Genomic DNA, 14,168 nt, shown 5'->3' with positions numbered 1-14,168 from the left:
GGTGGGGAATGAAGAAGAGGTATACTGGTTTCCGTTAACGCACCATGCTTGGCACTGGAGCCCTCTGTGGAAAATGAAGGTGCGTGCCACTCTATTTTTTCTTCATAACCACCATATCCACTACTCTCCACCAAGCTTGGGCTTCTAAGTGTGCCAGAAACTCTCATAACATTTTATCTCAATTTATTATCCTCCGCATCTAGTCTGAACCGGAGGCACTTGCCTCTCGAGTAGCCTGAACTGGATGGGGCATGTGCACCATGGTCGGCATCCGGTGCCGCATGATTGAACTAATTCTCACTGTAGATGCGTTGAAGTAGTCTCCAGCACCTCGTTCCACGAAGAATTGGAGTTGATTTGGCAAAAATCTGGAATTATAGGGTTTTCTGGTCATTTCCCTCACGGTCGAAAATGTTGAACTTCATGAAGTGATTGAAATTTTGATTGAAACCTTGCATTTATTAAACGTGGGTATCGTTTTGCTGAAACAATGAATTTTTTTTTTCAAACGAAACTGAAATTTTAACCAGAACTTGGTAATCTTGCTGGCTCGAATACTATTTCGTTTCAATCTTCATCGAAACTGAAATATTTTCCGATTTCGTCCAAGATCTTGAACTATGATCTGGAGAAGCTTTACGTTTCAATCTTCATCAAAACTGAAATATTTTCCGATTTCGACCAAAATCTTGAACTATGATCTGGAGAAGCTTTAATGCCTTTGAAGTGCTATTAGATGTATGGAGCCTTGGTGGGTTCCTTCTTAAGGCCTATAGGATGTAGCAAATGGTTTGTATTTTGGAAGGGGGTATTGTATTGCAAGGCTGATCCTTCTGGAGGCCCATAAGATGCATGTTGTTTATACTTATTTAATTTTTGTCTGTTTTGCAATCTAATGTGTAAAACTTCATTATAACTGTTGGCTTTAGCCTGCAAAAAAACTGCATTATAACTGTTGGATTTAGGCTGCAAACCATCGAACTTACATCTTTTTATTTCTGTAGGCTAGGAATAGATTGGAAATCTTATTTTTTCCATTCAATTGGTCTTACACTTGTATACTATTCTTTTTCAGGTTGGGATTTCAGGAGCTGGTTATATTTGGTCACTTTGTGAGGGAGGCCATGAAGAAGAATGGAGGCATTCAATTGCGCCAATTCCTGCTGATAAACTTTCAGAGTTGGCACATGCTACTCAAGATGAACTAGATTTAGCTATTCAAGATGGCAGTATTCTTCCACCTTCGGGGGAGCTAGTACATGATTCTGATGGTACTATTTCTGAAAATGATGATAATGAAGATTCTAAAGACGATAATGCCTACTTTGAGAAAGAGGTGATTTATGTGGGAATAAAATACTGATAGGCTTTCCTTATGTAATCAACCAAACCACAATTTTGACATTCATAATTTTGCAGGTTGAAGCCACTTTTCTTAGGGCTGTTCATGAAGGAGTTGAACAGAATCATGTTATCCTAGAAGTGAATTCGCTTCGGTAAGTTCTGCATTTTTTTAACCCTCTATTAGTTGGTTCAGTATGATATTTCTTGGCTATTATGTATGAGAGGATTAACATTTCTGAATTAGCTCTTATGCCTTCTAGATGTGAAAATATTTGAAGTATGATGTGTATTGCCTGTTGACCATGTGGACGCTATTCTTGTATTCAGCTTGAGTTTGTGACTATGTACCCTGTTTATGTATTTATAGAATTTTATGGATCTGCAAGTTGCATTCTGAGACCACCAGGTTCCTAACTAGTAAATGATCTAATGACTATTATCTTGATTGAATAATGACAGACATTAAGGAAAAGAGTAGAGATCTTTATAAATTTAAAAAGTAGGATCTATAAGATAACAAAAATGTGGGAAAAGAAGAATAGAGATCTAGACCATGTTAGATGTATTAAATGAAGATGGTAAAATACTAATAGATCTCGACCATTTTTTATGTATTAAAAATTGAATATGGTGAAGTACTAATAAGGAATGATGACATTAAGGAGAGATGGAAAGAATATTTTTACGGGCCACAAGCATTAAATGTAGAAATTTTTAGTAATAGTGTTACGGAAGATTGTGTTACCCATCAAGTCACCACATGTCATAGATATGTATAGAAAATTAGGATGTCTGAAGTAAAAGATGTTGTATGGAGGATGGAAGTAGGAAAAACACCAGGCCCAAATGAGGTCCCGATAGAAGTATTCCTTCTCTTCAAGGATATGCTTTAAGCCCTAGAGAGCTGATCTAGCATGTACTAGAGAAGAGAAGGGCTTCGAGTAAATATGTAGATATAATTAAAGAATATGTATGAGAACGCGATGAATAGCGTGAGAACCCGTGGGAGGGCAAAGTAGTGAGTTCCCAGTTACAATTGGACTACATCAAGGATATGCTTTAAGCACTTATTTGTTTGCGCTTATCATGGATGATTTAACTAGAAACATTTAAGACAAGGTTCTGTGTTGTATTCTTTTTCTTGATGATATTGTTTTGTGGACGAAACAAAAGTGGGATTAATGCTATGGAGAGAAACGTTGAAATCAAGAGATTTTAAACTAAGTAAAACAAAGACGGAGCATAAGGTGGGTAACTTTAGTCATACTACGATGGATAATGAAATGGTGAAGATTGTGAAGAGATAGGTACCTCACAGTGATCATTTTAAGTATTTGTGAGCAATCATAAATAAATAAAGTGATATAGAGGATGATGTTTCGCAAAGGATTAAAGTGGCATGGATGAAGTGGTGGTGTGTTGTGTGACCGACGTATTCCTTTCAAGCTTGAAGAAAGTTCAATAGGACAATCATTAGACCAGCTACGTACGGGGTAGAATGTTGGGCTATTAAGTAGTGTCATATCGATAAGCTATGTATAGTAGAGATTAGGATGCTGAGATGGATGTGCGGCAAAATTAGGAAGGCTAAAGTAAGGAATGTTCGTATTAGGGTTGATTTGGGAGTTGCCCGATTCATGATAAGCTTTGAGAAAGTTGTTTAAGGTTGTATGGCTATGTTCAACGAAGGCCTAGGGATGCGCTAATAAGGAGTGATCTGATTCAGATTGAAAGAGCTAAAAAAGCAAGGGGTAGGTCTAAAATGACTTAAGTAGGGAAGAATGACTTGCATAATTTAGGTATTCTCCCACGTATGACCTCAAATTGATCCGATTGGAGAATCCATGTAGCTGATCCCATTTAGGTGAGTTTTTACAATTTCTACAACTATTTTTCTTTTGCTTCCTTTGGTTGGATTCATGTAGCTGACCCCATCTAGTTGGGATAAGGTAAGTTGTTGTTGTATGATAGTTTGGTGACTAGTGTAAGAACTGCGTTTGGGGGGGTCAATGTATTGAATTCTCATGATAGTTTGGTGACTAGTGTAAGAACTGCGTTTGGGGGGCGGGGTCAAGGTATTGAATTCTCAATTTCAAATGGGTTACATCAATGATCAACTATAACCATATTTTCTTGCGCTTATCATGGTTGAATTAACCAGAGACATTCATGATGACTTTTCTTGGTGTATTCCTTTTGCTAATGGTATTGTTTTAGTAGATGAGACAAAAACAAGGATTAACGCCAAGTTGGAGTTATGGAGATCAACTTTGGAATCAAATGGTTTAAAGATAAGTAGAACGAAAATAGAGTATATGGTATGTAACTTTAGTTAGACTAGGATGGATAATAAGGTGGTAAAAATTGATAAGAGGGAGATTATTTTTTGGGGGGGTAAAATGATAGGGAGATTCCGCAAAGTAATTATTTTAGGTATTTGTGTTCAATCATAAATAAAGAAGGTGATATAGAGGACGATGTTTATTAGAGAAATAAATTAGGATGGATGAAGTAAAGAGGTGCCTCTGGAGTATTGTATAATTGGCGTAATCCTTTACTTAAAGGAAAATTTATAAGACAATCATACTACTGGCTATGATGTATGGTGCAGACTATTGGGTCGTGAAGAAACATCATGTAAATAAACTCAGTGTACCAGAGATGAGGATGCTGAGATTGATGTGTGGCAAAACCATGGTTTAAAAACTCGCTAAAATTTTGGAATGTCTAAAAGGACCAAAACGAAACAGGAGGCGAAACCCAAAATCGACATTGTTTCGCTAAAATTTTGCTCATTTTGTCCGAATTTCGGTCATTAGCCTCCCAAAATGGCCAAGTAGAAAATATGGAAATATACTTTGTTTCAATGAAATTCGGTAGTTTTGGACCGACCAAAATAGAAAAACGAAACAAGTTTTTGAACTTGGGCAAAATTAAGAAGGATAAAGTAAGCAATGATGGTATTAGAGCTGATTTGGGATTAACTCTAATACAAAATAAGTTACTAGCTCCATCGTGTCGACGATGTTGCTCCCAATGTGCCAGAGTCTGTGGTAGTCCCCTTGCCCCTCCTCTGTTCCCTCTCTGCAACAGAGTGCCCTTGCGTGTATGGGGGTTATCCCCTCATCAAGTATTTGGCCCTCTTGCCCCCCTCTTCTTCCTCTCCCTTATGCTTTGTGTGGGGTGTAGCCCTTGCTTCTAACCCTATTACTTCAACTCATATCCCCCCATGGTTCAAGGTTTCCACAGATACCGTCGAAATTTCCCACATTTCCACGGTATCCCATAATTCCAATACAAAATACCATGTGACTTTTAAAAGTCACTGGTTTTGACCAAAATTCCCTCTTTTCGATCGAAATGTGGGAATTTTCCTCGAAATGTCCAATGGGTCAACCTTTATAAAACCTTTTAAAATAGGAAACCAAGCATTCTTATTTCAAAATTTTGACACTCTCTCCCTCTTTCTTCTATATGAAGTGAGAAACTTGGGAAAAACACTCCAGATTTTGCCCTTGTGCCATCTAATCTTCATTCTAAGCTTGGATCTTGCACATTCATAGCAAATCTACCGAAGGAAGGGAGCTGAGACCAAAAAGGTAAATCCCATCTTCCCCAAACCTTGTGTGTCATCCTTCGAGAGCACCAGTTCATTTGGATATGGTGGTGTGTATGGACAATATAGTGGATCTTCTACTTCATTTGGACAGGAGGATAGTTCAGATGGTGGGTCATCTTTTGTTGACAGTATCTTTGGGTATCCATCCAACCTTGTGTTCCACATCCACTACCTATCACTGTGGCTGAGCCATTCCCTAGGTTGGGATACCTAGCTAATGTTGATGTTGCATCTTATAGATGGGCAGTGACGGACTACCAAAACAATTAGGGCCAAAACATGTCATGAGACTCATGTGGCGCATTCAGAGTAGCGGCTATAACATCTGCAATGGTATGCAGCTCGTGGACTGAAACCGTCAAGACATTGTACTTGGAATTGACTTTTGAGTGTTGAGTGTTGAGAGATAATTCACAATGTAATATAATTATTTATTTTGGATCCTTTGCTTTATGTATTATGTACTTATGTAGTGTAGTTTCAGACTTTCAGTCAACGACTCAGTGTACATTACCAAACTTTGGTGCACCCCACAAGTATGACTTTAGGTGTTTTTTTTCCATGAAACTGAATGTGTTGAAAATGTCTGAAATAGGACGTACACAAAAAATCAGGCAAAGAAAACACATTTTGGGGGCTGAAACCAAAGTTTCCACCCAACCGGGAAAAATTCCCTGGTTTCCTTGAAATTTCCCAAGTTTTGACCGAAATTTCGGTCTCCCCAAGGGTCGAACCCGATACCTTGAACCTTGATACCCCCTCTACCTCTTGTCCCCATTGACCATAATGGGTCAGCTTCTTCATTAGGCCAGCCTAATCACTTTTGACCCTTTGGCCCATTCCACTCTCCTTGGTTCCTTTGGCCAGTCTCTCTTGGCCCATTATGGCTCTGGGTTGAACCACCCTATGCTCCAGTTGAGCACCAATGTCTCCCCCATCCCTCTGCTCCTTCCCATGTCCCTCACCCTCCCCTTTCGTGTTTACAATCGGCGTGATACAAGCTTCCCCAAGAATTAAAGTATCTATATCAGTCGGGCAAAATTAAAATACGTATTAAAGGGTATTGTATCATATCGTATCAGAGATACACTAAAGATACACACATAAATGGATAGGAAACACTTTTTTATACACTTATGCATACAAAAAAACAGTTTAAAAAAGCTATATATAACATGTATTATGCATAAACACTAAATTGAAGAAGTATCGCACTGAGAGACAAGTATATTCGACTGAAGTTTTTTCGAAAAGACGAGGTTTCTTACATTTTTTCTATTGTCATTGCTATTGCCATTGCCATTGCCATTGTGATGAGTGCCATGAAGATTGGTGTGCTTACCCAATCTTTTTTTTTTTTTTTCTAAATAAAAACTTACGGATTTTTCTAAGAAAAAAAAAAAGGGTTCCAGCAAGAACTTACCCAAAAAAGTGCTATGTTCTTCAAAATAATTGAGTTGAGGGCCTTTGATGATTTGAATCTTTGTGTTGCCTTTGTTGAATCCAAGCTTTGTAATTGTTTATGGGTGTAATATGGATTCTCAACCTGCGCATGTACTTTCTTTGAACATTGGATCTGGAATCATGCCCCCTCTAGAATTTTTAGAAAAGCCTCCCATCATTTAAACAAACCCAAAAGCTAGATATATATCTCACCTAGTTCTATAAACAACTCAATCAGAGAGGATAAGAACTTCCAAGACATAGTCTTCATCTAAACCCTCGCTGCTTGGCACAACTCATCAGAAAATACAATTGCAAAGAAGACTTAGTCCAAAGGTATGAGAGCAATATAAAAGTAATCATATACAATACAATGGCTCTCATGAATAATATATAAAAGTGTACGAGGAGTAGCAAAACAAAATATACTTGATGTATAAAGATGTCTAAGCAAATCTTCCAAGATGTGACCAAAAGTTCAACACATGGTGGCTTCTAATAAACAAGATTTCAAAGAGAAGTAATATTCTTGTTTCATAGGTTTAAATTGGATGTTATGTTTGAACACAGTAAACATAATCTATCAAAACCCTGAAGGAATGTTTCCAGAATGAGTTGAATCAATAAAATTTAGTTGATTCCGTCAGACCTTAGAAATATTGTATAAGGATGATATTAATCTTCAAGTCAAAACAGAACAGAGGTACCAATAATTTGTCAGTTATTTTGGATGAACATGTATTGTAATGAAAGAAATATGCCATACATGTCATTATCTCTCTAATCTCATCAACTCACTTGGCTATACATGTCACAGTTCTCCTAATTTAGGGTTTTGTTTTGTTTTTTCTCACACTGGTTAGTAAGTTTATTTTAAGCTTCTTCTTTTCTTGGTATGAGTGTTAATATATTCTTATTTAGGGAAATTTTAATTTATCTTCACATTTTCCAAGATTACCAATTTTTTGGTGATTGCTTATAATGCTAGTATATGCCTTTTATCATTGATTTCAAATTTTTATGAGTTCAGGCTGTCATACAATTTGTCATCCACTCATTGTGCGGGGGCAATATTTTACTCCGTGATGAAGTTGGCTGTAGAAACTCCTCATGCCAGCAATAGTAAGTCTTGTTAAAGTATTTATTTCTTTTTACGTCTGTTGAGTTTAGTTTCATTAGTTTTGATTTGGTGGAGCACTTTTTGTTGTTCGCCATCGCTCTCGTCAGTTTTACCTTATGAAATGAAGATAAATTGATAATGACAAACAAAGAGTTCGTGCAGGTAAACATGGCACTATCATTTTAATTTGGCATACATGTTGTAGTTATGCTAAAAGCAGATGAATGATATCGCTGGTTTTAGAACTTCCATCTAGTGTTCTCACCGTGGAATAAGGTCTTTCACAAGTTTAATGGTATCATAAAAGGAGCTTCCTGCATCTTAAACTGTGTCATTAATTATTGTCATAGTTTTCAAGGCGACGCCTAGGCACCTTGGTGTTGTCTTATTTTTTGTCCTCCAACGTCTAGGGTTGCCTAGATGCTGTGACAACTATGATTATTGTATTATTAACTTAAACCAAAGGTGTTTCCAGTTGGGAATGATTTATGTCATTAGACTAAAACCACAATGGCGAGTTTGCATTGATGTGATCAAGGTTCAAAATTTTGGATTTGGCCCCCATTCAACCTCTGTCGAAATGGAAATACTTCCATGAATTTTTTTTTGATGAATTTTGAAAATCTTGAAAATTCGTTAAATTTCTCTGATACATTTCAGTAGCCATTTCATTTTGATTTCTTGCTTACTGAAATATTTAGGTAATTTTAGCGAAATTAACCATGGATATAATGTGCTCAGTTACATTCAGGAGACTTCTTTAGTTGTTGATTTCACTTTCAGCTAAGAAGAAGAACCACCTTTATTCATTAAACATTGTACTGAGCTATCATTATTACGATGATATGAAAGAGTTGAAGCTCGTCTTCCCTTCACTTGATGCTTTTATTTTCAATTTTTTAACAAGTCACCACAAAGTAATATGTTACAGACTCTATGGTTGGGGTATTCAATAAGTTTAAACTAATTGTACGGTGAGTGATCTGTTCTACATGACTCCAGCGGGTGATAAATTTTAAGAAACAATGTTTGTTTTCTCTATGCCACTTTATTAGTGCACATTTGTACATCCATGTGAGCTCCCTACTTCATTAACCGGAACTTCTGTTATGTAACTTTTCCTTCAATCTACTTCTCAGGTGAATTATTTAAAAATGCTGCAAGTGCAATTACCAAATGGCATTGTCTTTTGACGTATTATCTGCAGAGCATAGATGAGGAGGTTTGTGCCTTTGTTGTACCATTTCTTACATCACCAAATTGTGACAGAAATTGTTTCAAACGAAATAACCAAAATATGACCAAGATGACTGAAATATGACTGTAATTATGTACTTTTGTGTTTCATATGCCATTTTGTTTTTGCAAAAAAAATTTCTGAAATATCAAAGATTTCAGCGAGATATCGCCGAGTTTTCGAACCGTGCTTAGAAGTAACTAAACCTAAGACAATGAAAATTTTGAATTATTACCAAGAATAATTTCTTAAATAACTCAACAACATACTTGGTATGATAATTAAATTTTGTTTCACATTCTAATCAAAATATTGCTGAAAATTTTTCACCTCCTACTTTCTTCATGTTGTGAGCCACTGACCCCACATGTTGGCATATCACTTTGCATCAACTCTACTTCCAACCAAACACCATACTTCAAAGTTTTCTCTTATGATTTATTTTCTCATTTTCATTTCACTTCACTCCTACCAAAATGTGGCCTGTATGGCTGTATCTCCAATTGGGTGGAATTAGTCTGATCTAATTTATCTTTATCTAGGGAGACATGGGGTTTCAAATCATGTGGAATCCATAAAGATGTTGTAGTGTCACCTAATAAAAAAATTTAGGTCTATGTGGTTCTATTGGTCTTTTATCTGCATTAAAGGCCTGCTAATATTAAATATTGAAGGCTTATTTCTGTTCCTTTGAGGCTGTGACATAATTCGTAGGAGAGATATCTTGAGTCCAGCTACTATCTTTACTCTATGTCCTAGTGACAGAGCTAGTTGTCAAGGCGTCGCCGCCGCCTAGGCATCTAGGCGGTTTTCCTGGGGCCTAAGCGATTGTCCCCAATTTGAATCCAATAAAAATAGTTTAAAAATCAAAATTCCAAAAGGATAAAAAGTAAATCCCCCAGTCCAAGAATAAAAACTGAATTTTTTATTGCAGGCACGATTTTCAACTTTCAAATGCTTGGGGTTTCTCAATTCTAAAATTATATAAATCTTACCATGGTAAAACATTGTTAAAAACCAGAAGTCCGTTAAAATAATTTTTTGTTTTGATGTTCATAAAATTATTTTCATTCAGGTGATTTAAACAGCATTCGTGGACTTTAAAATAAGTTTGACCAGAGCATTACTTTGTCATTACAACTCAAATTTAAGTAATCTTAGACTTGTTGAGAATCTGATTTTGTGCTATACCTAATACAAAATGTCTCATGTAAAAATAAAATCATTTGTCTACTCGAACTTATTATAGAACAAGAGCATTTCTCTAAATGTTGATTTTTTATGAGTTAATGCGACTTAATATTGATTTTTATTTATTTATTTATTATTTTTTTTATGATTTGACGTGGCTTAATGTTGATTTTTTATGACTTGATGTGGCTTAATGTTGAATTTTTATGATACAAGGTATATGTAGCATACTAAATAATGTTAGAAAAAAAAAGAGAAAATAAAAATTAGCACTTGGATGCCTTGTTCGCCTTAAGGTGGGCGACTTTTCGTCTAAGCGCTTAGGCAACCCTCCAACGCCTTGGCTCACCTTGTCACCATGTCACCTATGGTGACTGGTTTGTATTGGGTTTTAGATTTGAATGGGAATATTAAGGTCTTCTGATTACTCTTTTGTTTGAATGCTGCAGATTGAAATAATAATGAAATTTGAAGAGATGTGCATGGAATATGTGAAAGAGTTCTCTCCATTATTTGCACAGGCATGTATTTTTTTTTTTGAAAATGATGACGTTAAAGATAAAAATTCTTTGACAAAAGTCTTAATGATTACTATATACTTGATATGTGTTGAGTTTTCTTATGGTTACTATATACTTGATATGTGTGAGTTTTCTTCTATAATGTGCTGAAAAATAATTTTATGGTGATTTCTATTTCTATACTTATTTTCTTTCCGTTCCCTGAACCTACTTGTAATAGAGGGGTTGCTCGTACATATTGTATAATATGTTCCCGCTTCCCAGTTATGAGCTCCTGTGGAAGAGTGATAACAGAAACATGATTATCTGGTTGAAAGAAGGTAGATTAATAATAGATGTGTGTTTTGCTATCGGTCAATGATTGAATAAAGTCTCCCCTAAACTTCTTGTCATATGTCAGGGTATTCTACGTGTTCTCTTCATTAGTTTTCTTCTTTATTATTTCCTTGGTTCAAAATTGGTGCAAACCTGGGTTTTCCTTGCAGATTACAGAAGGTGGTTGTCTTTTCTGTTATCTCCATACTTGAATTCTGTAGTTTTAAACCTGAATTCTCTAGATTCTGGAATATTTATTTTTTGGGTGAATAAAATAATTCATTGTCAGGAGGAAAAAGAGAAAAAATGCAACCCCAATCAAAAGAGGGGGGAAGAAAAAGAGTAGACAAAGCTCAAAGATGAGGACAACTCCTGATGATGGAGCTAGGCAGCTCCCAGGAGTTTACAATATGACAATTTCTAGAGGTAGGGGTACAAGTGGTAGAGATCCGAGAGACTTTTGCCTTGACATCAAAAGAGATGGAACTCCAAATCTTATCCAAAGAGTGAGAATTGGAGGTCCATTTCCTATGGTTTCTTTCCATCCAAATCTGGTTTATGGTGGCGCAGAAGGCGAGCTTTCCCACTAGGTCACATATTGATTTACCTTGAAAAGTCGTATCCATCCAAATCCACTCCCTTTGCAGAGGAAGAATTCTTCTGTTAGAAGGCCAGCATTTGGAGAGAACAAATTTCCAGATGTCGTTGGAGACAGGGCAATTGAAGAAGAGGTGGTCAATATCTTCCTGCTCATTGCCACATAGGATACATGGGGTCTACAGGGATACCTCTGTGAATGAGGAAGGCTTTCGTGGCAAGGCTTTGATGAAGACTCTTCAGACCGTAAAGCTCTACCTGGGGATGTGGTGAGGGAACCATATGAGTCTGTGCCAAGGGATGACTGGGTTGCGGGTCCTGACGAAATCCCAAGCAGATCTGGTGGAAAAGAGCTTTGAAGCAGCCGGCAGCCAAATGATAGAATCCTTTCTGGGATGCGTGGATGGGGGGAAGGGAGTTCTAAATGACGGTAAGCTGGGCTGTAGCATGACTTAGGGGAGACCATCTCCCAGAAGAGATAATATCGGCCACAATAACATACTTTTTGACAAACCAGAACTATAGATGCTTTTAGCCGAAATGGAGTGATAGAGGATTTCATTGCGGTGCCAGGGATCAAGCCAGAGAAGAGTGGAAGCACCATCACCAATTTTGGTGGATATAGCCGAGGAGATTGAGAGACGGGTATCCAAGATCTTCCTCGAAACCCAAGAACCATTCCCAGGCATTTTCACTGCCCAAAAGGAGTCCTTTCTAAGGAGGTTTGAGTACACCCAATCAACCCATATACTCTTCTGTTTGGAGATAACTCTCCAAGCAAGCTTTATGGTACCTGCAAGATTGACATCCTTTATTCTTCTTAACCCCAGACCTCCCTCAGATTTTGGGAGACATGCTCTTGACCAACTGATGGGCTGAAGGAATTTGGAGCATCACTTCCTTTCCACAGAAAAGCTGCAAAGATGGACTCAAGCTTGGCAATGATGGATTCTGGAATATTCATTATGAGTTGTAGCATCTTTATATATGTTTTGATGTAAGCTTGTATCTTATGAGATTCCTTGAATATTCTTCTTTGGAGGTTTGTATTTCTGTTCCCATCTTTGTTATGCTTTTTCGATAAAAGCTTACATAAAAGAATTCTGTAATTCTTGAATTGTATTTTCATTCACCTAGGTCTATTTCTTGTACTTAAAATCTTTTTTTTTTTTTAATATTTTTTTTATGAATAAATAAGTTCATTACCAAGAGAAAGAATATACAAAGGAGGGCGGGGAGGGGTAGCCAAAAGGATCCAGCCCTCAAAATGAGGGAAAATTACAGCAAGAGGCAGAAGGCCTAACTAAGAGAAAGGGAACATTAAGAGGGGGGGGATGATAGAGAAAGGGAGACCCAGGAGACAACAATAAGCATGTTCCTTAGGGAATTGTGGACTGGACGATGCTGAAGACAGCCAAGTTTAGAGGTAACATCAAAGTAAATGCCATTCCAAATCTTATCAAAAGAACGAGAATTGAAAGTCCATCTACGAAGATTTTGCTACATCCAAATATGATTGATGGCAGTGGAAAAAGCAAGTTTTCCAACAGTGTCGCAAGTAGAAGATCCACCAAAAGTCATGTCAATCCGAATCCATTCACTAGACAAGGGGAGGATAGTCATGAGAAGGCCAATAGGAACTGAGAAACATCTTCCAGATTGTAGCAAAGAAGGGGCAAGAGAAAAAAAAATATGAACGGCATCTTTAATGCCATTCCAGCATAGACAACAAGGGGAGGGAACCCGAATGTGCCAGTAGATGAGGGAGGATTGAGTAGGGAGGCAGTTGGAGAGGGCACGCCAAACATTGAAGCTGATACGAGGGATATGGCCTGTAAACCAAATGGTGATGCGCCAAGGAATGAGAGGTTCTTTTGAAAGCATGAAATCCCAAGCAGAGGTAGAGGTAGAGGTGAACAAACCCGTGGAGCCTTATCCTTCCTTCCTCAGTACCCTAGAGGGATTGGGGAAAGGAAGACCATAAGTTAGCAAGGGGAGGGGGGGAGGAGGGAGGAGACCATCTACCAGGGGAGAGGATGGAGGCAACCAAGACATATCTAGTCAGCCCAGAGGAGTAGATAATTCTGGGGGTGACAGAAAGAGAGGAGGGTACCCGAAGGGTCTAGAAGGAGGTGGAGGAGCTATTACCAGTGGTATAGGAGAGGGCTCCAAGAGCAGAATTTATGGAGCTAAGAATATTATGCTAGATCCAGGAAGCATCAGAGGAGGGGGAGGCAATCCAGAGGGAATAATTTTTTGAAGGGGAGGAGTTAACCCAAGCATAGTTATTAAGGCGTTGGTAAGGCGCTAGTAAGGCGTTGATGCGGTCCACAGGCCGTAAGGCAGTAGCACACTACAGATATTATGTAAGGCGACGGCATCATGAGATAAGGTTCTATAAGGCTTCTAAGGTGACGCCTTATGATGCCTTATACACAAAGCGGGCGCTTTATGAACATTTTAGAATTTACTACTTTTTAAAACTACTTAAGATGGATTTCAAATATCAATTTTTGATTGGTAGGTGTATGGTCTTGAATGCACTTGAGATGCATGGGATCAACTTCTAACAACTAAGTACTCAAAAAAAAAAAAAACAAAACACGATTCTCACCAAGGTTTTGGACTTTTGAGTCTAAGGGTTTTGAGAAGGAAGAACCTGGCGACCAATCGTTCCCCCCCAGGAACTCCTTCAATCTTGCTCCGGCAGCGGTGAGGTTACTCCGGCGAACAATCGTACCCCCCAGGAACCCCCTCTACAAGTATGTTTTTGGTTTTTTT

General features: G+C 37.7%; 1 protein-coding gene across 1 annotated transcript in view; it reads left to right on the top strand.

Moving 5' to 3' along the window:
* Nucleotides 1–14,168, top strand: part of LOC122089722 (translation initiation factor eIF-2B subunit epsilon-like) — a 45,637-nt gene that overhangs the window by 20,534 nt on the left and 10,935 nt on the right. The window contains exons 6-10 of the mRNA XM_042659419.1: nt 1,076–1,336; nt 1,420–1,496; nt 7,437–7,528; nt 8,666–8,748; nt 10,404–10,475. Coding sequence (XP_042515353.1) covers nt 1,076–1,336; nt 1,420–1,496; nt 7,437–7,528; nt 8,666–8,748; nt 10,404–10,475 — 585 coding nt within the window. The remainder of the gene's footprint in view (nt 1–1,075; nt 1,337–1,419; nt 1,497–7,436; nt 7,529–8,665; nt 8,749–10,403; nt 10,476–14,168) is intronic.

The sequence above is a fragment of the Macadamia integrifolia genome, chromosome 9, assembly GCF_013358625.1.
Source record: "Macadamia integrifolia cultivar HAES 741 chromosome 9, SCU_Mint_v3, whole genome shotgun sequence".
Classification (NCBI taxonomy): domain Eukaryota; kingdom Viridiplantae; phylum Streptophyta; class Magnoliopsida; order Proteales; family Proteaceae; genus Macadamia; species Macadamia integrifolia.
The sequence above is the reverse complement of the archived record's forward strand: the minus strand, read 5'-3'. Positions and strand labels throughout refer to the sequence as shown.